At 34.6% G+C, this 24879-nt stretch overlaps 1 protein-coding gene and 1 long non-coding RNA gene across 11 annotated transcripts in view; one reads left to right on the top strand and one right to left on the bottom strand.

Moving 5' to 3' along the window:
• LOC100741966 (tropomodulin) overlaps positions 1-24879 on the top strand; it is a 113696-nt gene that overhangs the window by 12789 nt on the left and 76028 nt on the right. Inside the window, exons 1-2 of one of the 10 annotated variants that reach the window (XM_012394886.3) lie at positions 21718-21822; positions 22199-22508. The exons of 8 other annotated variants lie outside the window; for them this stretch is intronic. In XM_012394886.3, the coding sequence (XP_012250309.1) occupies positions 22398-22508 (111 nt within the window). In that variant the 5' untranslated portion in view covers positions 21718-21822; positions 22199-22397. Of the gene's footprint in view, positions 1-21716; positions 22509-24879 lie in introns of those variants that run through there. One more of the 10 variants, XM_012394885.3, reaches the window with a different exon arrangement.
• On the bottom strand, positions 15327-17399 carry LOC117151179. Its single transcript, XR_004460914.1, has 2 exons — positions 16856-17399; positions 15327-16557 (listed from the first exon to the last, which is right to left on the bottom strand). It is a non-coding gene; the product is annotated as an uncharacterized LOC117151179 (long non-coding RNA).

Genomic DNA, 24879 nt, shown 5'->3' with positions numbered 1-24879 from the left:
TGACTAAACGCGGAGTGAACATCCTGAAATTATTCGTGATAGTATCACCAACGCTGTCACGACCTTGTGTAGCTTCTACCTACGATGATGTCATCATGCGCGATTAATGTTTCCGCCAAAATCGTCGACCCAGACTTCGTCGGCCTCGCGAGCGGCCATCGATCTCATAATTGCTACGATTTACAAGAATACTAAGCTCTCAGGATTTACAAAAAAAAAAATCGAAAATATAGAATAAAAATTTTTCGTTTGAGGCTTTTTTTTCGAAAAAATCGACTTTGAATTTCCGCGAAAAAAAAAAAAAAAAACAAAAAAAATTTTTATTCTATGTTTTCGACTTCTTTTTTCGCGTAGAATCACCCCCTTTCCGCTTGTACCATCAGTTACCATCCACCCTGTATATAATTAACTACATACGTCTCATTGACCATAAAATCGATCGTAAGAAATACAAATTCACGATAATATGACGAGAATGCCATATAGAAATCAGTAAATATTCAGTTCTTTTAAGTGTTAAATCCCACGCGATAATGTTAAACCCCATAAGCTTTAATCTTAGTTTTTTCAGTTTGAAAACTAGCGGAGACAGGGAGCGGTGAAAAACTGGAGCGACGAATATAAAGTGCAAACTGTTTACATATTGAACAATCCATTCTTCCAATCGCCTAAATCTTCATCTCTCCAAATCTATAACGCACGAACTAAAATAATTAACAGGTCATCCGACTGTACCCCAAGCCGCGAAATTTCAATACCTCAATAAAATTCTAAAATTTCCTCGAACGACGGTCGTTATCGATGCCAGGATAGCGTGGGCCAGCGACGATTCGGTCGGATATTTCGAGTGGTCGTTTACAGAGGCTGTCGATGGCGCGATCATCGTGACGTCGATAGCTGCGTCTGTTTCAGCAGCAATTCCACGTCATTGCTTGCGGGCTGACTTATTTATATTCACAGTACGACACGGTAGGCGCTCGCCGCTATTTAGACCTGTTGCAGTCGAAATTGAAATTCTCGTTGCAGATGCTAGCCAGCCATCGTATCGTGGCCGCTTCCTTGGCAACGTCATTCCCAATGTGAATTACAACGTCGATGGCTGCGTCGATACGAAATGCGGTACACGTAAATATTTTTCCTCGATTCTTTTAGCGACCCCCTTCGAAACAATGTTATGTCGTACTCGTATATACCTTCGGACGTTAGAGTACTGACGTTTATGCGAACATGCGATGAAATATTCGTTCTACTCGGACGCAGTTCGCCAGATTTGTTGGGAACACATAGTAAGTCGCGTTATTGATTATAGCGATGAAAATGGTAGGTTAGTGATGCAGTTTCGCGTGAGAGCATGAGTAATAAATGCTTTTAGTGGCCGTATATACTCAGGACGCTGCGTTGAGGAAATTTTCTTTGTACGTTCCCCGTGAATAATGGAGTTCTTGATGTCTGAAAAGATTTGAAAATGCTCTTAGGAATATGTTTGATAGGATGAGTGATTATATTTTTATGTAAAACGGTCAATGATCGTCACATTGATTAGGTAGGTATTAGGAGAATGAAGGAGAATGATTTGGAAATTTCTTTCGAAAGATGCAAGTAAATCATTTTGGGAAAGAATGATATTTTGTATAACGCTTGATTTCTTTGTATATTATATTTATAAATAAATTAATGGCGTTGAAGTAAATATTACACGAAGCGTGTTAAAGTGCATTGTTCTTTCGCGAATTTAATGGAGAGAGATGTGAGGAAGTAGATTACGCGCTAGTAGAAATGAACAGTCATAGTCAGACTTTACTTTCTTCAACGTTTAACCTGTTCATATTGATATTTCTATCTCTTTCTTAATCATTTCTTTTTCAAATATGATATAATATTGTTTTCCTGTAGTAAGATGTATCTAATGTGCGTCTTTAGTCCAAAAATGTAATACATTCTTTTATAGTTGTATACTCAGATCGTGTTGCAACTTTTTAAGTGCACCTTTCTTATTCTTCCTTCCTTCGTAAACATTTAAATATCTAAATATACGCATAGTAAAAACTCTAGTAATAATTTTGTATGAATTTTACTAAATATAGATTGTTTACAACTATGAGATCTATAAGATAATAATTTTCATATTATATTATGTGTAATACTTACTAATATCTCTGGATTTAAATGTTCCAGTTTTACATTACATGACATTTATTTAATTATATTTATTCGGATTTTTAAAAGTTACTATTGTACATTAGCCAGAATAACAGACAACGAATCAAAAGATTTACATTGACCAACTTTCGTGTTTCCTTTCTCATTCAAACACTAGTTGCTAAATTGTAATTCTAGCGAAGATATAAATATAGAGTTCGTTCAAAATATTGACTGGGAATATTCCTTTCGGAATTGAATCCGCTTACAACGTAGATAAAATGTTAGTTTATACGGCGAATTCAAATATTAACGTTGGCCGCGAATCTGCAATTTTCTGGCTCCGTCTTTGTCCTTTTGCTTGCTCATTAATTAGACCGAAACGTCTCAGCATACTCGATGTACAGCAAACGACGTGTCTGAAACGTACCTCTATTGTTTAATGCATAGTGACAGCACGATGAATTATCTTTTAAATTACGAAACGATTAAATACACGTAATGTGGAACTATTAGATAAATCAACGATTTATTTTAGTCTTTCATTAAAATTTGTCAGAAACTTGTCATCCAATGTTTAATTAATTCTAGAAGTTTATTTAGTTTCTAGTCTCTAGAATATATTACTTGCTAGCAACGAAAAATTTTTACTTAAATAATCTGAATAAATCTGAAAATGTTTCTATTTCTTAAGGCGAAATGTAATGTGAGATATCAAAATAAATTATTGCAAGTGTTCAAATATATTCGTGAACACTATATACATCACATATCTCTACAATAATCATCATAAGTAAACGTATATAAATAAAACATTTGAATACCTCCAAATAGATTTTCTTTTACTAATTTTTTTATTGTACTTACATATTTTATTATTCACATATAATAATATGAACAATATGAACATAAATCTAACCATTTACAAGTCTACTAAAAAGCTAAATTAATGACATTTCCTCGATGCAATAGATATAACAGATTTGAATAAAATTTCTCTTTTGAAGCTCGTGTGCCAAAAGTGACTCGAATCTCTGCTATTTAGCGTCTCCACGGCAGTTGTCCGCGATTATTGAGGTAAATGGCAATCGTTGTGAATAATAGGTTGGAAATGGAGTAACATCGAGTAAATAGGATGGCCTTTATTCAGAGGTCATGCAATCTTGAATGAAATGCACCAGTTGGCAAGCCGAGTAACGCCAACACGTCAAAAGATGTACCATGCATATCCGAGGAAGAAGCGAGATCAAACGTAGAAGCGCAATATTGTTGAATGGAATGGTAGGCCGGGAAATATTAGTGTGAAATTAGATGATATTTCCACCATGATTTAGACTTCAAGCTGTTGAATGGAGGGTAAGATACGAGAGAAAGTTAGAAGTAAAGGACAACGTTATGGTATTTAATTAAACAAAATGTTTTTCACTTAAGAGCAGAGTGCATTCTTCTTTAAATATTTGATGCATTGCCCGTAACATATACAGACCAAATACTCGGAAGTCAACTGTTTTTGAAATTGACAGGTTTATTTAGGAGTAGATCCAGCTCATCGTTATAGAAAAACATTTTAAATCTTCAAAAGGAATTATAAATCATAAAACAAACATATCTGGTTTTAAGTTCAATTAAATACAAAGTGAGGATAGTTATCATTCGTTGAATGTTAAACAAGATAAAAGAGAGAGAATCTATCTATAGACAGATGTCCGTAATGTAAATAGTATAATTTGTGCGATGAAATGACAGTTTGATTGATGATAGTGATTGTTGTATCTTTAAACTTTCCCTAAATGCATAGAAAACCCCAGTCTATTCACTATAATTATGATATGTGTATTAGGAGCCAAATTTAATAGAAGATGTAACGAAATTAAATTTCGATCGTCTGCTACAACAGAAAGTAAATCTTCTACTTCAAACGCCTCCAAACTTGCCTCAAACGGCCTCAAACGGCCTCAAACGGCTTCAAACTTGCCTCGAATGGCTTCAAACTTACCTCGAATGGCTTCAAACTTGCCTCAAAAATTCTCAAACCGAGCTCTGACGCTTAGATACCGGCACACAACGAACTTTGAGGGAAAAATCTTAACGAAGCCGACAGAAATAAGCAACGCGTCGACGTTGGACAAATTTCTGGGCTCGCTTCGTTGATCGAAAACTAAGATCGCGTGGTATCGTTGCAAGTTGGGATCCAGGGGCAGTTTCTGTCGGCGTGCAAGAAAGAAAGAGACAGACAGATAGTGACGAGGGTAGAGAGGCTATGCTGCTTCCGTTTTGGTTTCTGGTCGATGCCTCTGGCGTCTCAATTAGCGAACACTCTCTCTGTCTTGCGCCCCTTTTGCTCTTTCTCTCTTCGTGGTTGGGTGCTCGGTCATGCTCGACGCACCGAGGCCGATCCGTGGCCGATTCTCGAAATAGATTCGCTTCGTTGTCCGTCCTCGCTGCTTGCCGCTTATCCTTTTCTCGATCCCGCCTTCCTTCGGTCCATGAATCTACCGAATACCAGTTGCCCTGCGAATTGATCGCTCTCGTGTTGTACGAGTTTTGTTTGGGCTCATCTCGAGCGAAATCGATCGGATTAAGTACGGTGGAATGTGTCGCGTATTGGCTGGCTTAGGGGTTGGAAGGTGGTCACTGGTGGAATTATTGAAGAGAGGAAGAGGTTTCGAATAACGTCTGTTTCGTACGAAAGAGGAGTTTGAGGAAGTAGGTTTGCACGCGGGTAAATTTGTAGGATATTAGTGGAATTTTATGGAGAATTCTGTAGCTAAATCGAAAAGTGGAGACTAGCATTAGAATTATCAGACTGATTAAAATGATCAATTCGTAATTTTTCTTAGAAATGTTGTAGGTGCGATTGCTAGAAATTTCACCTTTCGTTGCATTATATTTGTATGAAAAATAGATTTATCTATATTATCGTATTTATATTAAATCGATAAATAAGCCGAAGTGGAGAGATCTGTGGCAAGTAATTACTATCGCGGAAGGACTTCCCATCGAAGTTGACAAATTCGAATAAGACAGCAATAACCATAAGGTCGTAAAAGTATGGGAGTTCTCAGAAGTGTGAGAATGACGTACTGATGATGAGAATTCTAGAATCAAATTTAGAGGAGAATTTAGAGGTTCGTGTGACTCGTTTCTCTGTAGCTACGTAGGAATAAACAATGCATAATGAGCAAAAGTTGTCGCAGAAAGTTCGCAAGGGAACCTAACAAGAGAATTTCAGAGAGAACGTCAAGCAGCTATGCATATCGAGAAGGTGAACAGAGAAAATTTCATAGAAAAGGTAAAGACAACGAATTTGCTTCGAGAATTAATCAAACGTGTTTAGAGAAGGAATAGTCTCTTGTACGTTTTAATTATCCTTGCAGTATTTGTTTCGAGAAAACGGTGAGCTTATTAATTTAACAGTCGACTAGACGTTCTTAAAATAAAACAAGGTACGATATACTACGTGTTCGAGGATTACGGGATAGCATCGTTGCATTAGAGTGGATCCATATTTATTTCATCATTTTCTTGTGATAGATACAAATGCTTAGAATATTAACAGAATGTTGCGCTCCATCTCAAAAAGTATTATTTATGAAGGTAGTATTTTTGAAGGTATTTATTGGATGGAAACTAATTTGAGCACGGACGCTCGTTCACTGCCAGTTTCGTGGAACTATAGATTATATAGCTCGGACACTCAGCGTTATTTGTTTCACTCGGAACTTTCTCACTGTCTTTTCTTCTCCCCCTTTCCCCCTTTTCTGTCCAATTATCCGCTTCCTTTTAAATAATTCAATAATTTCCAAGAATATACTGTCTTCGTTATGAATGTAAGATATCCTGGTTAGGAAATTGGTCAATATATTATCGATTGTCTTTTATTGACTTCTTGAAGCTTCATAGAAGCTGGTCTGTCTGACCAGTTGGTTGTTCTGCTATAAACAATTTATTAAATACAGTACATTTCTTCTTGAGATCGTATTACTTTAGATATACACATATACAAACAGATAAAATTATTCTTTGTGATTCTTTGTTATTTAGCGATTCGTACTTCAAGAAAGTGAATTATGAGGAATGCTGGCTTTGTTGTAGATTCTGAAGGTATACTGTTTTATTTCTAGTATATTAATTTCATTCTTTATTATTTGTTTAATGATTCATCTATAAAAAGACAAATTTATTTGACATAGGTTAATTCATCTATTTGTCTGTACATAAAGAAAATGTTGATTGGGAACCAATGCTTTGTTTCTTAATTATTTTTATATAGTTCATCGGAATATGTATGAAGGTACGTTCACGGAAACATTCTTCGGAAAGCTTTCTAATTTTAATTATAATACCATGCTTTTTATTCTTTTCCGTCTTTATTGTTCGTTACGGTTAAGCGGCTTGAAATTTTAAATATTTCCCGGGTTATTTTAATAATATGATAAAAAGTTATTTTCTAGAAGGACGCATAAGAATTAATATTAATTTAAACATCAAATACAGATAAATAAGCGCAGGAATTAAACACGAATTATAAATAAAAAATTGTATTTGTAAAAGAGAAAAAATGATTTCTTACTTTAAGCAAAAATCTTTAAAAGATGATCGTCAACTCTAATTAAGTAAATTATTAAATACTATAGCGTGGAAAGAAATGTTCAGTTTATTGTTCACACTGGCGAGTTCGTTTTATTCGATCCGTCGATGAACCTGGTAAACTGATCGTGTACACCTAAACTTAGATCCAGCTTCTACGATACGTGGTTCAAATCGGGACAGAAATACGATAGTAAGTGGTACCAGCGATCCCGTACTCGTGACAGAAAATCCTTGGTCAATTTTAATGGGGTTTAGGCGCCAATATATCGTGTGACGAATCGTCGTCAGGTGGTCGCATCGGACCACTGCCATCATGTTCGTCGTATAAGTATCATTGTCCTCTGTCTAATCTCAAGTGGATGGAAGAACCTTGTTTCTTGATTGCAACAGCTAATTAAAGTTTGATCAAGCTGTTTGTAATGCGTTAATATGTTGACGAATGTGAAGAAATATTAAAATGTTAGACATACTTGAAAAATGGAGAACGTGTGATATCTTGTTCTTACAGTTTCTTCATAATTATTATACTAACTTTAAATTAAATTGGAATTTTATATAGTATAATATTTTTGTTGATAATAAGTAGCATAAAATGAAACATCGACGAAGAAAAATTCTTCGATATTTTATGTTGCTGTTACGATTTATTCGCAATCATTGAAACAGGTGTGTAATATTGATAATATCTTTATCGATAGAGAACGGAATGAAACATATTGCGAAGAGAGCCTCTATATAATAACTATTAAATTTATTGTCACAGACGGCGAAGGAAAATTTATCTTTAGTAAAATATATCTCGGTTATAATTTTAAACGATTGACGACTACATTACAAAATCCACGGTAACGAGATCCGATAAACGAATTTCAATTCAATATTGAGATTCGGCTTATTTTAATACGAATATACTAAAAAAATATTGCAGCGTTGTTAAGCTGGCGAATAACTCGGCTTAAATCACATCGAATAGGAAAAGAAAAACAAATTGGAAATGTAATATTTGCATTGGAAATTACAGTATGAAATCCAATATGAAACTCGGCATGAAATATAAAAATTCCCAGAACTACATTTATAACGAATAAAACCATAAATTATTCACGTTGATGCGTATTTCCTATACAAATATATTTCTCTGGAATATAAATGCAGTAGTTCTCGCGTGAAATAAAATTCAACTTATATCTCGCGGATAAAAAAACATACTGTTCGTGTCGGAAAGATATGCATTCGCTATAAATGTACTGTTCAAAATAATTACCAGAATCAACAAATTTCAGTATTGTCATGTTCAATAACATAAATAGAAGTTATATACACGAACTACAAGATACCTACTGCAAACATATATTTAGTGAAAAAATTAATATACCCATTTTAAACATATAATAAACATATACCTACATTAAATATTTTGTAGCTTCTACGTACATTATCAAATTCATTTCAAACTGTACCAACATAGTCACGATAGTCGTACTTTGTTACGATACTAATGAAACTTCAAAATCTTTCGAATGATACACATAATTTATTCATAAAAATCTTCGAATAATTTAGTGAACTACTGTACATATTTTTAACCATGGACACACACATATTGCAGGAAAATAATGAAGAGACACATTGTTGCAGACGGATCTGGCTTCGATTGTAACTCATAGCTATTTGTGTACTTACGTATTCATATATTCGATCCGAGGTTTGTCCATCCAGTCGAAAATAAATTTCATTCGTTCATCTCGGGATGAAACGATGTGCGAACGTAGATATTGTTTGGATCGCTGTTCATTTGTGTTGAAATAGACGTGTATAAAATTGCGTCAAATTTATTACAGTTACACATCCCTAGAACGTGATATTCGTATAAATAAGATGTAGAAAGTTTAGTTTCAGTTAAAGCGGATATTGATAGATTTTAATTATTTAGAGTAGACAAACTTTTAGACGAAGCCTTGCGTATTTCAATTAGTTATTAACTAAGAGTTAACGGTCCATTTAAAGTTTAAGGCACAAGTCTCGCGACTGGAGAAATGGAACCATTCATTAAGCTGGATCTTCGATATATACTGGAACATTCTATAGCACCTTGATATCCTATGCAACTTTCACGTTAACTACTAAAATTATAATACTAAAATTACGGCGTCGTTTATTTATTAAAGAATCTTAAAAACTTGCACTGTTTCCTTAATCATAATTGATAGTGAAACGAGCTACAAATCTAGTAAATTTTCTTTACGATTGTGTTCGAGGATTATACAAGAAGAATATAATGAATATAATGAACTGAGATTCAGAATAAAATAATAAAAATTTCAAAATGAAATTTCTTTATATACGAAGATGATTTCCTATTGATTTACGAAAATTTATTCAACTGTTTGATACTGAATATACCGTGCATAGATCATTATGATTAATATGATGTGATGGAAATAAACCTACAATACATAATTTTGACAGATTTAGTAGTTCCAGTATTAATAATTTCACACATCATGCGACTTTCCACGATTTTTCTCGGCTGGTGTCTCGACCATGTTTTCATTGCTTCCTCTTCAAACAAAGGATCTTCTTTGCTGCGGTCACTCGAGTCCGCTCATAAAACGCCCAGACGTGCTTAGTGGATACATACATATCGCAGATAAGATTTACGTTTCTCTTTGAAGGCTTTCTTACTCCTGTTGCGACGAAGACGTGCAAACGTCCCATAGTTTGATTCACGCTGGAAGTTTTCGCGTGCGTACCGAACCCTTTTTCCATGTAAAAGTAATTAATGAGACCCGACGTTACTATACTTGTTATTGTCTTTGTTTAAAATTGGAATCCTATGCATCCGTGGCAAGCACTTTTGGAAATTTTGGTTGCGCCGAAAAATCAACCGAACTGAACTAATATTATTAGCGAAGATACGAGTTATTGGAATTAATAAATGTCATTAATATTAGTATAAACAACAGTAACAACTAATTAATGGAACAGAACTTTGTATTCGTGCAGGGTTGCGATTCAATGTATGTAAGTGTACATGTATTGTACATAGAACAATCGCAAGAGTAGTTTGGTGAATTATATTAACTGGGAACGTGTCGATCTTTGCATTTTTCTAGCGTAAGTTCCATTGAAAAAACCTGAAGTGAACTAGAAATTCCAAGAAGTCTTTTCAGATTCTGAATCCGCGTCATAAAATCATTTAATATGCGAAGTATTGCATAGAATCGAATAATAACAAGTGCAGTAATAATTACAATATATTTTCAAATAATAATAACATATTTTCTACAAAATTGTTAGGTCATTGTAAAAGTTCGTGTCTGATTTTAATAGATGTCATCAGATTATTTCTCTCAATAGGATTAGTATTATAATTCCGAATATACAGGGTGATTGGTAATTGGTGGTACAAGCGGAAAAATTAAAAAAAAAATATTTTTTATTCTATATTTTCGACTTATTTTTTCGCGTAGAATCACCCCCTTTCCGCTTGTACCACCAATTACCAACCACCCTGTATAATTTCTTTATAGTCTAACATTTCAAACGAGACAATAATTCTTAAACATTTTGATAATTTCGCAGTGAGTTTCCGTGTTTTTTGTTAATTGTTCTTAATTGGTCCAATATTAATAAATGAAACTGTAGATGTGAACAATGCATTCAGTCGCGAATATATCATAACGAATGGATTAAAAATCTGATCTGAAGTTTACGATATTCTGTTGGGACGTGATCATGTTTTTAATCAAATCTTGAAAATTATAAAAGACGTGCACGTGTCGTAAACATTGGTGTCAGTGCTCCATAAGGTGGCCTTCCGTGGCCTATAGTGGTCTATCGATGAATAAAAATAAAGATATCCACCTTTTGCCTGAATGCCCGTATTTTTAATCAAAGGCCGCGCAGCGAGACGCGGCTTACACTTTCCTCAATTCCGTTGAAAGTGTTCTCGCAAAATAGCCTCGTGACAGAAATAACGCGTTCCCGATAAAAAGCTCGTTGTTACGTTATGTAATGACACGCACGTGTCTCAACGATGCCAATCTGCTCGCATTGTTATTCGTTTGTCTTTCTTTTTGTGATAAAGCATCGCGTATGCGAACTTCTCTGTGTTTTTTGAAAATGTTGAAAATTCGGGCTATCGGATAGTTTCAACATCCTGCAGATAGAAATCTTCATTTTACGTATCTCTTGTGAATAATTGCGGCGTGCATAAATTGTGGAATATTTTTAATATCTCTGAAATCTGCAAAGTGATTTTCTGCGTGATTAGTCGGACAGTTTCAATATTTCAGCCATCATGCGGATTTAGAAACCTCATTTCACTTATTCTTCATCGACGAAAGTTGTGAATATGAACTGAAATTTATATATAAATTGGAACTTTATGCAATTTTTGTCCTATTTTTATTAAGTGTCAAGTTTGATCTTTTGAGTTCTTAGGCAGATAATTTCAATATTTGAGATACTTTACATATTTGGATAGAAGTATTAATTCTAGTTCTTTTTTTTTTAATGATATACGCGACTAAAGACTTAATCGCTTTAAGAATGTAAATATCAGAAACTAGAAATGGCGAACTGCTACTTCAACTTGTCGATCAATCGTTAAGGGCCAAGTTCGTAACTCTGTGTAAACTCATCACATCCTTAACTGAGACTTTTTCATCTTTCAATGGTGCTACTTTATGTGTTCTTCAAAACTTTTAAATGAATCCGAAGTTCAACAAAATCTTCGTCGCAAAAATTCTCGAACGTCGCTCGGAAACTTTCCATCATTCGTTTTATTCAAACGTTGCCCCTGATATTAAAATTACTCTGATTATTCGCGCGGCGAATTCCTTTCAACAAGCAATAATTGCTTGTTTAAATTGTCGGCGATTTCACTTGGTGCAAATACATCGCGAGTGTTTTGTATCTCGTGCAAAATTATTTGTTAGTAAAATAAACCATAAGATTGAATATTCGATTTGTGAAAAATAGATAGATACTAGAGTCGTTAAAAAATCATTTAATCGTTCACGCATGAAATGACTTTCGACTGTGCAAAAATCTTGCAAGTACTTTGTGAGCTATTACGTTACTGAAATTAAAATAAAATTAAAGATAAATTTCAACAAACAAAATGAAGATAAAATTTTAAGTAAATTTGCATAAGGCAAATTGAAATAAATTTGTAAGTAAAATTACTGTAACAAATTACAAATATCGGATCTATTGATCAATGATGTATGGAGTGATTTGCAACCTTTCGAAACTACTAAGGAAGTTTCGTAATTTTTACAAACGATAATTGGAAGCTTTCCATCTCTCGCAATATCGAACTGTTCGATTTTAAATCGCGGTGATTTATTGCCATGCTAATAGAATTAAAGACCAGAGGGAATGGAAGGTCGATAGAGGAGGCTCTCTGTCTCGAAATACTTATTTTTTCGTTTTGATTTAATATAACAAGAAACAATCATATTGACCGTGAAGGCTCTGACGTAATGGGCAACAACATTGGCGAAAATTTTGGAGCGCAGCTTAAAAATATCCTACTCGAAACAGCTGCGTGGATGGAAAGTTTCCTCTATTCACCAACGACCTGTGAAGTTAGGAAGGGATTCGTGAAAGCTCTCATTGAATACTTTCGATCTTTTTCCAATCGCGGAATTATTAAAATTATTGGCGTTTTAACATGTCTGTACTTTATTTGATATTCGTCGGAAATTTAAATTAATTTTCTGTCAAAGGAGAAAGCAACGAGTGCAACGAGTTGTTTATTGAAATTACCCTGATATTACAATTTATAATACAACGTATAAAAAATGTGTGAAAACGTATAACATAATGTAACATAATTTTGTAATATATTGTAATTAAATTTCTCTCTACATTTCACAGAATATTCATATTTACGAATATTTCTTCTCTCAAGTAGCTTATACCTGTTTGTAACAGAATATTCTACTCGATCAGTTCAATTTTCTCTTATATTTCTTTTAAAAGAAAAGATGGAGATCTTTATTGGATATTGCAGAAGCTAGTTCAATACTTGCAAGGGTATGTTCGAAATATTTGAATACTTTATTCTATGTATTATTGCGTCTAGATAAATTACGATGCTTTGTAGTTTATGTACTAAACAAAATTATATAATATTAAACCAAATGAAAATTGTTGTTATTTCTATACTCAGAGGTAGGATCACAATAGTTATTATTTTATTCAATGGATAAATCTATCACACCGTTGTGAGCCAAAAAAACCTTTATTGCACGCGCTTACAAAAAACTAGGGATAAGAACAAAAAGGCATCTTTATCGATTTAATCTATCGATTGTAACTAGGATCATCCTCTATTTACTATTTCTTATAACTAACGCATCTGCATATGGATGGCGAGCACGAACTCACGTTGTCATTTTCAACAAAAATTAAATATTTTGTTAAGTTTTTAAACAGATCGTAACTTGTCTCACTAAAAATAAGGAAAAAATATCTTTCACTTTATTGTACGAAATTATTATATATAATGCCAACAAATTGACTGTAAAGACCGACTAAAAACAATCTAATATACCATAATAATCCTGAATAATTCTATTATAAGTTGGAATAAAAATTCTGTAACGAAGTACAACTTCTTTTAATCTAATACAGTAGTTCCATAATAATTCTAATGACGGAATTATAAGAAATAAAATTCCAATGGAAATAAGAAAACACACGTTAAGATAGATACACTGTAATCGTTATTAATATAACATATAATCGTTGCAAAATGATCGTTTATAATACGAAGGTAAAGTGTAAAATACGGAAAGATCGGTTGCGGGCGCAGGAACATCAGAAGCGTTTTAAACCAACAATTGTACAATGAAGAGTTTCTAGACCGTTTTGAACACGAGAATCCAGAATAATCCGGAGAATGCGAAGCTAATTAGAGAGCGGAATTAATTACTCGCGGAATGGACGTCGACGAAATTGCAACCGAGGACATGCATGTATCTTCCTTGTTTAACTAATGAGGTTACGTACGCCAACGACAAATTCGTTTGCTGAAATATTCGCGATATCCTTTTGCAGACTGAATGATTATAAATTGTTATTATCTTGATTACGGCATTAACATATGTAGCAAAGATTTTATGAATGAAGCTCGTTTAGAGCAGTGCCCTGTATTGTCTGTGATTATGTTCGTACGTTTGGAAGCTTTCTGCAACGTGTCGCGAACATTTTCATTTTTCAGCGTTTCGTTGCTCGGCGAAAAAAGTGTCCGCTCGAAAGTTGACAGTTCTAACGTATTACGGTTCAAAGAGTTCTCTTGTTTCGACAAATAAATGTTTTCGTTGTTCGTTGCCATCGAATTGATGCATGGTACGCGTTAATTGGAGTTTTTGGTGTTGTAAAAATAAACAGAGGGTTGAGATTACTCCTTTGAAAGGGAAGAACTGCAGCTTTGGCTAAGATAAAAAGAAAGAAAAGAAGATTGAGAATTAATTCAGTTGATTAATACAACGCTTTAGTTAATTAGTACTTTATATTAAATATAATTCGACCAAGATCAGGTAATTCTTTCATGAAATATGTTATCACGATTTGACTGAAATCTTAATTCTAACTGAATTAGAATTTTTGTTATTTCTTTTGCCAGAACTTCCTTTATTTTACATTAATATTAAGTGGAATCCATCCACCAGTAGAAAATCTAATTTAATATAATTCCATTTCACAATTCAGTTTAATTTAAATTGAAAACACAGTTGTTAATGCAAAGCAAAGTAGATGAGTTCAACGTAATTTGATGTGAAACAAGATTTTGTTCGTATGTATTGAAACTTTAAATATCAAATATTCATGTAATTAATCTTGATCAAATTCTGTATGATTAATTCTTCGTGATATAAGTCAAGTTTCTTCGTTAAATAATTTTTTAATTAACTTTTATTACAGTAATGTCAAAGTATTGTATGCAAAATTGTTTAGTTTTTTGCTACTATTGCCGAATTCTATTCGCTTGCCTTCTGTCGAAATATTGCACTGATAGAGAAAAACATAGAAAATTAATTTGTTTGATTGAAGAATAGAGTTACAACATATTCGGCAACTAAATTTCCGCAATCATTATTCTAACGAAAAAATCGCATTCTTCTGACTTAGTCAGCTGCAGAATGCAATTTCATAAAACTAGTGTCACCGATAGCCCCATATTGCTTTTCTACTTCTTCATACGCGTTTTAGTAAAACAATTAAAACATTGATTCGCATAGAAACTCACCTAATATTAAAACGATTTAGATACTCAAACCAGCCAACTAGATTTTTCTAATTACGATCGATCGATCAATGACATTTACCATTCTCCATTTTTTAGTTTCCGAACAAAATTTATAAACAGCTTGTCTATTGCCAATTGTGTAACACATTTGATCGTCAGTGGAATAATGTATGAAATGAAAGCAAATTTCAGTAAAGAGATATATTCCATTAGGATATTAGACCTAATTTTATATAAAATGAATAGAGTGTACAGGATTGTTGTCTTGTTTTTGTAAAAAAATATATTTTTCACAAATATGTACGTATTGATAGCTGTGCAAATTTCGTAGCTTTGGTAGTTTTATTTCCCACTATAATATTCTCTAACATTAAGCATTATATTCTTATTAGAGCATAGGTATATTGATGGATTATACTCTATTAACTCAAACTCATTATTTTTCATTGTATTTCGTTAAAAAACATCCATCATACTGTAACGAGTATAATGAAAAATATAAAAATCGAACTTCTTCGTTCGTATACCATTCATTCTATTTTTATGTCTCGCTGTTCTTCGCAAGTAGCTGTAAACAGCCAGCCAATCGTAATTTTTATGATTTATAGCAGTGAATTTGGAAATTGTATTACGGGACGAGCATATGTTGCACTGTATTTTCCATTAGACACACCAACGCAATTTTTAAATTTACTTCTTTAGATCTGAATTAAATAATTAAAGAAAAATGAAAGAAAATTCTAGTGGAAGTAATAAAAGTTCGAAATTTTCCGTAAGTTAGTATATTTTATATGACACAAAATTGCGTGATATGATTAGTTAGCTCCACGCTAAATTTCAAAAGCGACGCTTTACATCCGCGACGTAAGCTCGTCTCCATCTGGCGGCCTCATCGGAAAAACTCTCGAGCTTTCAAGTTCCCGCGTAAGCTTTCAACTGGTGTTGCCATCTGGACGAATCTTGACGAACCGGTTTTATGTTTATAAATAATCCATTTTACAGCTGAATAGTTGCTTCGTGGTTTAACGTTGATCGTCCATTGGCCTCGTAAATTCATTAAAAAATTCATTCTCATGGCACTTGTCTCTCGAATGTTCGAATCTTGAACATATTAATTTGATGTCAGGACCAGAACCCTCGGTTCCTTGACTTTGTTGAAGCAGAGTCCATTGTGCTTTGTTAAATTGGTTGTTTGCTTTTCTTCTGCTTGAATTAGAAAGATGAACTCTCTGGATCTATGGAGAACATCATTATGGGGTCTGTTGAGTAACATATATTCCATATTGCGAGGGTATTTCTTGAATCTTACTGAAACAGTAAACAAAAATTGAAGTGTGTTTTATTTTATTCTTTACGTTATGCAATGTCGAATAGCTGGAAATAATTATTTTGCCTTCTCGATAGATTTGCATCTTTAACATACGTTTTAATTTATTCGATTTTTACTTCATTTCGATTTTAACGATTCGTACTTTACTAAATTCTAGCTTACATACGGGAATGCTAAAACATTGAACTCATCTGGAATTAACAAAAATTGAACTATGATATTAATACATCTACAAAGATAAAAATATTTATTGACGACAGCAAGATTTAGGAAATTAATACAATGAAATCAGAGCTTTCACGTGTTAAAATCTAATATAAGAAATTCGAGTATAATCAGATTCATTCGAAAAAGGACGATATCTCGGCCCAATATCTTATTGCTACTAAACACGTGCAAATCCATTATAAATTTAATTGACAAAAATTGAGTCATCGTTTGAGAAGAATCCCACTCCTCTCATCTGCTCACCCAGCTGTCCTTATTCCTTTCGAACTGCTAGATCGAATATAGAGATATTTACGTACAACTATTTTCTGTGGCAATTGCCAAAGAAGCTTCACACGATTTACGAAGAGGATTTGCACTTGGCTAGCTTCGTCTCGTAATTTCGCTGGTTTTCTTCCAGACCATCGTTTCCGGAATATCGTGGTGGCGTCGTCGCAACGACTTTCAAATCAGGTTACGGATGAAAAATATCGCCTTCTGCAATGCAAATTCGTTGTAAATATCAAGACGAGTCACAAGCTTAAGTCTCCGTACAATTCGTGCAAATTGCCCGTAAGGAATTTTCGAAGTCAACGCTACTATGTTCCACTGTTAGAATCTATTCTCATGATAATAGTGCTTTTCAGAAGCCAAACTTTGCTTTTCGGAAATTTCTCATCTTGAAAATTATCTAGGTCCGCGATTAACATTCTTGAAAAATAAATATTCTGATCGAACGAGTTTGTTTATCGTAGACAGGTGGCATAATAATAATGCATAGTAAATTAGGCGTATTCAAAGCAATAATATTTTCGTAAGGAAATCGCTTCTCTCTGTTTTTCAATGTTCCAATTGATTACTGTGGCTTTTGAATGGATTAATTAATGGTTCTTCGAGTATTAGTTAACGGGTAAAGGTAAACGATATAAGCTGCATAAGAATTTATAGATTCTCATCTAGTGTTTATCTTGGTGAACGATCAAAGGAAATTGTAGGGATTATTTTTAACTTGCTACCAAAAATAGACGTTTTCGTGGAAGGAAACCGGAGAAAACGATTCTATAAATCTATTTTATCGGTTTATAATAAAAATCTACTTTATTTTGATTTAGACGAGATTTTTATATACATTGATTTATGTTTAGTAGATTCATATTGCAGAAAGCGAAAACGATTTGGGAAATCTACTTTATTACGTGCTAAATCAATATTTTTATCTTCGTCGAGATTCGTGTTATTCGCAAAATTATGCAACTCCATGAACGTCGTAGACAACACTATTTTACATGAATTAAAATATCGTAATCCTCGCTTATTGTGTCTTGTGCTTTCAATATATCAGCGTTGAATTTTTTTAAACTAGAAATCTTTAGAAAAGAAAAAAAGAAAAGAAAGGGTGTGTGCGGCGAGAGATCGGAGATTTATTCGCACGTGACGTTCATAAAGTTCGAAATAACTTTCGAACATTTATTTTTGTCTATATAGTATACTTACGTTTCTTCTTTTTATTGAAACTTCAAACGTCTTCGTTTTGCAAGAAATCGCGAAGAAATCTAAAACACAGTTGAATCCAAACGCATATTATTCGTTTGAAATGAAACCGAGATAAGATTCGCCGTTATAAAGTACAAAAGACAGAAATCTGGAGTTTAAGACGATAAAAGACGCGAATTTACAAAACCACCGAGCAGATGGATAAGGGCGTGTCGTTGTATGCGTGGCTCAAAAGAGAGATGGTATAAGCCGCTGAGAAGGTGAAAATAAAAATCTCAGCCATTAAACCCGAAGAAAGGGTAACTCGACTAACGCAGAAAGAAAGCTTGAAAAGTAAGAAAATGGAAACGTACGAAGGGAGGATTCAGCGAAGCGAGAGAGGTCAGAGACGTGTCGAGTCAGAAAATAGATGAGACACGAAACAGAATTTTCCGTGGCAAAGTCCAGACAAAAAGGAACGAAGAAAATTGACGTACGTTGTTGGCATCATAGAGTCGTAGAGGAACTAAGATATATCTAATACACAGAAAGAAAATTTCATGAGTCAATGCCGCGAAGTTTTTCGTCATTTATCTGTCTTCCTATCTATTTCTTGAATTTCATTTCAAAAATTTCTATATTCCACTTTCCTATCATTTACGTTCATACCTTTTTGACTTGATAATCAGAATAATTTCAGTCGGCTTCTCGATCAAAGCTCGAGAGTATACCCTGAAAAATAGAAATTGGTTAATTTCCATACGCATTCGCGAATCTAAATAGATGCTAACAGTAAGTGAAATTTCATGCTTGAATTTCTATTCTCCGGATTCTTATTTTTATTGGAAAAAGTTGCAAGTAATTCACTCGAATAATGGACGTTTAATGTATTAGAGATATCGACAGGTTGACATTTTGCAAACCTAGTGCGATAAAAGACATAGGTCAGACACAAAGGATCCAGTTTATCTATGGAAGGTTACAAATATTGTTCATCTTCTATATTTTTCTTTTTCATAAAGTCAGAGTGGGATATATCTACAATCTACTCGATTCCATATCTATTGCGAAGATAATTCACTATAAGATTGGAAGACAAAATAAGTGACTTTTGTGAGTAGAGTTAAACGAGTTTGGCTCGTGATGCGAAAGTTTCCTATCGTGATGACATCGATGCATCAATACCTTATTAGTAATTGATTTGTTAGACGCTGAACAAAACGAGATATGTTCTTTCCCATTATTCTTCTACGTTTTTGAGCAGGAAAATAATCTAATACTTTTGGAGTTTCCGATGCGTAAACGGGTTACTAGTTGTAATCAATAAACGATATAACTAGAATTTCGCTCAGAAAGTAATAATGACGTAGTGAGTGAATTACGGCAGGGAATAAAAAATTCAATTAGAAGAAAACTGTTTCATGAATATGCAGGTAATACTACATGGACGAAACAACGTTTTAATAATTAACCATTTTATCACCGTTACTACTAATTATTGTGGAACGTATTTTAATTAAAACACCGTTAACATTTAGTAATGCAATTATAAAATTTTCATACGTACAATTACATGATATTAAAACACGAGATATCATCGCATCTATTTCCATCAATTCTCTGTTTTACTTTTTCTTTACGTGACGACAATTCTAGTGGGATTTTTATTATAATACGCTTTTTTTAGATGCGACCAAAAATAACTAAGGTTAAGTGATAATATTTTTGTGCGGAAATCGTAATATTTCGTTGCGGATGGAAGAATGTTGTACCTGTTTATTTAAGACGTTCATATACAAATCGGTAGTACTTGTATTTTTATTTTTATATTCGTTCCGTTGATCTATAATTATTACGATGCCAAGCTATGAATATTTATCGTTGCGGTAAGCGAATTTTTTTTTAAAGGAAGGATCGAAATAAAGAACAATAAAAATAATGCATAAATTAATGTATAAAGTACGTTTGAAACAGATTAAGTAAGAGATTCGCAAGTAAGCTATTTCCAAGTTATTTGCTATAGTAGCGTAAATTGCTGCGAACTACCCTACTGCAACATGTTATTCCTCTCCCATAAAACATGACTCGGAAAAATTCAAATAAAAAATTACAACTGCTAAAACGTTTATATCAAACCAATAATTCTCTTCCTCAAGAATTGTAAAATTGAATCAATAATGCCAACTGAGTCGCTCGAAAAAATAGAAGTCCATTATAACGGCTGATGTCGTTATGAATAGTCAATTGAAAGAAAAATTTTACCAATCACCGAGAATTCAGATTTCAACAAACGATGCCATTTTCATCATTCAAACCATCGTACAAAACATTTAAACAAACTAGTCTTCTCCAAAGACTATAGAAATCAGCCGATGCTTTCAATCCATTCTAGTCGTTGATACGCCTATAAGCAATCAATTAAAAAAGACAAACAAAAATTGCTCCTTCCTTTATTCTTCGTTTACGTATCACAAAAAAAAAAGGATAGAAAAGGAAAACGATTTCAATAAACTACACTATTTTCCTTGTGAAGGCGCTCGTCCAACAATTTCACTCGGTCCCTCGCCGACAAAAGGCTGCCTTTCAGAGAACGAACGCATATAATGGCCATAAATTCGGTGACGGCGCGTTGCGATCGTAAACGACGTCGATGTCTTATGAGTTCATTCACGTTGCCGCTGCTGTCAACGAGCCAGTTCCACACAGGAATCCGATTTACGAACGCGTAACGTCGATATTTGATTTATTCGGCCGGATCCGCGTGGCCGAAATAGAGATCCGCGTTCTCCATTATTCTTTACGCGTTTCGATCTGCGTCACCGCCCCACCTTGCTTCTCTGTTTGTTTCGTTTTTCAGCCCCGGACGGCGAGAGCCTTTGTCCGCGAGCGAAGCTCGCAATCAACGCCCTTTGTCTCCCTTAAACTCGACCGGCGTTGAAAACTCGACGTGTCGCGCTCGATGAGAACCATCGGCCGTTTTCAGTGATAAATTCCGATCGAAATTCATCGCGGGACAGTGCCGCCTATACGGATTGTATACGAGCGTGGAAATTGATTTGCGCGCCAGGGTTTGATTGTAAGTAAAAGAAAAATGCAGTAATTGGTCACGTTTGAAACGATAGAGAGGCGCGGCTGATGGCCGCTGTGCTTTCGAAGCGTCGTGCGTTTGTGTAATTTGCGTGGTATGGATGACTCTTTTTTAGTCATTTTCAAAGGGGATAGAATTGTAGAATCGTAGGAATTTTTTTCGCGACAGGTCGAGCGAAAATGAAATTATCGACGAAAATCGGACCTGATTATTTCGACTCGTTTTATTAGAGATATTTATTTCACAGGTTTAAGGTGGAGATTGGAATTTAAAGAAAAACACAATTTTGTATATTTATTATTTTTATTTTATATTTAAAACCACAATACACTTTTTATCAAATCACAGAATCGATCGAACAAAATCCAGACAATAAGTTTCGTTCGATAATCCCTTGACATTGTACGTTCCATCCTCGAATCCATCCTCGAGAGTAGCAGCGTCTGAGGGGTAGTCGCGTAGCTCTTCGTCGTGTACCGTCGTCACGAGACGTCGTGGTGGCCATCGTCGTCCTAATTATACGTGTTTCTCCGTATTTCTGGAATTAGACTGAGGATGGGGCGCGGCGCGGTTGACTCTCTCGCGGTAAAGCGGAGGCGTGCTTCTGAAGCTCAGTCGCGCGTGATCCACCTCGAATCGCGCATTCATCCTGCACGAAGAAGCTACTTTCGTGAACAACTTCGTCGCGCCTTCGCAGCAATCAGGCTCGTCCGATGGGGCGTCCACGTAGGTATCGATCCGTGCCCCGAGTACCGATCGATCGTCGATCCTGCTGATCGAGGAACCTTCTCGTCTTCGTCCTTTACGCTCCTAATATCTCAATATTAGAATTTCCTTTCTGTTTCTAATATTTCCTATTATTTTCACTTGCACTCGTACAAATATTTCTTCTATGTGATAAAATTAAATTACTATAAAATTAGAGTTCTATGTTAGATGTAGAGTTTAATAACTGAATAAAATACTTCTAATAAATATAACGAGTCTTTGGATAAAAAGATGAACGTGAAAGTGACTGAAAATAAGAATAGAAATTAGCTTTGAAGAAAGTATCAAGTTGGAGTACTTGGAACAGAGGCTACAGAAGTCTCAGATATTTTAGAGGTGTTCCTCGATCACGCTATCGATATCTACGAGAGAGTCAATCGCTGAGAGATATTCGTTCGAGAAGCAAAACCGTTCGAGTGCGTATCGTGATTCAGTGAGAGGGTTACAATCTTTCTTCTCCGCACGATCGTTGACCAACGCGATCTCAGTGTAGTTTAAGTTGTGAAACGCGAAGAGGATCGCAAACAGTCGCCATGGCAACCACGCAAGTCTTCCAGGACTGGGACTCACCCCATGATACCATCAGCTCCATGACCAGGTCAAGCACTCGTAAAACTACCACCACTACTACCAGCAGGCGAGAGGTAAGATTATTTTGGGTCAAAATAGTGATGACAAAAAGGATAGTGATAAGAATTATAGCTAGAGATAAAGATTGCACGATAAAATTATGCGTTATTTCTATTTTCCATTGATGCACGGTTCGTATTCGATAGATGATAGTTTTGGATCGTAGAGTGGGTTAGCTGTGAATTTATTTAAAACGCAGAGTAAGTTTGGATGCTGGTAAGCCAGCTGTTTACCGTTGCATGCGTGTTTCTGGTTAACTAGACGATGCAGGCTGTTATGTAGGTAGAAATTGTGAACGCAATTTTCTGCAGTTTCGCAACAGCTGAAACTAGGTCTTGTGATGGTTTCTGGAGACGATTGTTTTGGAGATAGGAGACTTATTTTAAATATCGTTAGGATAAACATTAATTATGCGCGAATAAAATTATAAGTTTGGAAGCTTCTTCACTTTCGTTACAAAAAATGGTACTTCTGAAATGACTAATTAAAATACTATAAGCCTGGGAACTTCGAGAAGTAGTAAATTTAGCGAATTTAATGAAAGAACTTCGTGTAGAAGCTAGTATATAATTCTTCATAAGGAGTTTCTTTTTTCTTTTTGGAGTTTGATAAAACAAATCTAGATTGCCTGTGAAGCATGGAAATATATGTTTTCCTGTGGATTAAATTATCGCGTGTGGATTGGCTATAAGCGATATCCTCGGAACCTGCAAGGCATGCACAAAATCCAAATCGATGTTATGCCGCGTGAGTGCAGCCTAAAATTAGAAGCATCCGCGATCAAACACAGCTAATCTGATTCTCGGAAAATTTCAAGTAATATTGCACGATTTTCGTACGACATATCATTTCGTTCTGACAGTTTTGTCGGAAAATTGTACGAGCGGACAGCGTTTATCGTTACATAATTCTGCCTCCTGATATGATCCAACAAATTGAACTCGAAACATATTGCAGTCGGATTGCCTAAAACGTAGCATGAAAATAGCGTTTGCTTCTGCCTGTTGGTCACGATACGGGCAAGCACAGATTAGCTTCCGGTTTCTGTCTCGACCTCGAACATTTTCCACGAGGAAGAAACATCGAGTCTCGAGTGGTGCACGCTTCATCTTCTCGTAAAATACGCGATTGTCGTTGTTGACGGATGACTGTCTGACCAGTAGGCCAAGCATAACATTGCGTTTACGTGAAAACCAGACGATCGAGAGAAATTTTTAGAGTGTGTGGTATGAGAGAAATTTACTTTAAGAATCTTCCTACGAGGATATAGCTAAGATTAACTTTTTTTCAATTAATATTTTTTCTATTGTCTGAGGTACTCTTGAAATATTAAAATATGTACATTGTATGAACCTGAAGGAAAGTTGGACTGTTAAAGGATTTTCTGTGAATCAATGTAGAATAAATATTAAGCATTAATTATATGTTATAGGTGGTTTTTAATAATACACACTATGATGGAATCTATATTGTTGTTATTTCTTTATATTCTTGAAGAAAAAGTTGCTATTTTCAGGTAAAAGATGTTACTTTTCCATTCTCTTAGTTACGATAATTCCAAGTTTCTTGTTTCCTGAAGCTTTGAAGCATTAGTATAATTGTATCAAGCTTACCTTTTTTTTTTTACCACTATATTCATTTTTTATAATTCCTTGCGATTTTATTATAATATTTCATTTTCTGCTATACCTGAAATAGACATAAATCATGTGTGCATTTTGTTCCAAGTCAATCTGTAGAAACAACCTCGATGTACCAAGAACATTATTAAATATAGTTATTAAATTCAATATCACGACAATGAAGTATAGACATTCAGAGAAGATTCTAGTTTGAACAATCAAGAAATAAATCATTTTGAAATTTTACCGAAAATACGGTGGAAAGTATAAAAACGGAGCGTCTTGTACAAGTATGTGTTTAATATCGTTCCCTCTATTCGATCGTGCGTTCGTTTATGAAAAAACCAAATTTATTTGCGCCGTTCCCAGGAGTTTTAATTAACAATATCTCATTCTGCATCGAAAAGTATCTCATCGAAGCGATGGATTTATACATTTCCTCTGCTCTATTTATTTGTTTGTAGTTGCAGCATCGCTATATATACTGCGCACGACTGTCTAGAAAATAAAGTCGTTATAATTATAACAATACAACCGTGACCGAACAATTCGCACAATTATTTGCGTAACTTAACCGAGCTTTTGGAAGCAGTGTTCTCTGCGAGGCTCCTGCGTACATAGGAGCGTTGCCAGGACCCAAGGCCGATCTGCCTCCCCGACTAAAATCGTGATAAACACCCGTGAAAATCGTGAACACGATGAGTAATCTCGTCTCTGTTGGCCGTCTGCTTTTTTACATATTTTCCACCGCTTATAGTCCATT

The sequence above is a fragment of the Bombus impatiens genome, unplaced genomic scaffold (assembly GCF_000188095.3).
Source record: "Bombus impatiens unplaced genomic scaffold, BIMP_2.2 scf_0102, whole genome shotgun sequence".
Lineage (NCBI taxonomy): Eukaryota > Metazoa > Arthropoda > Insecta > Hymenoptera > Apidae > Bombus > Bombus impatiens.
The sequence above is the reverse complement of the archived record's forward strand: the minus strand, read 5'-3'. Positions and strand labels throughout refer to the sequence as shown.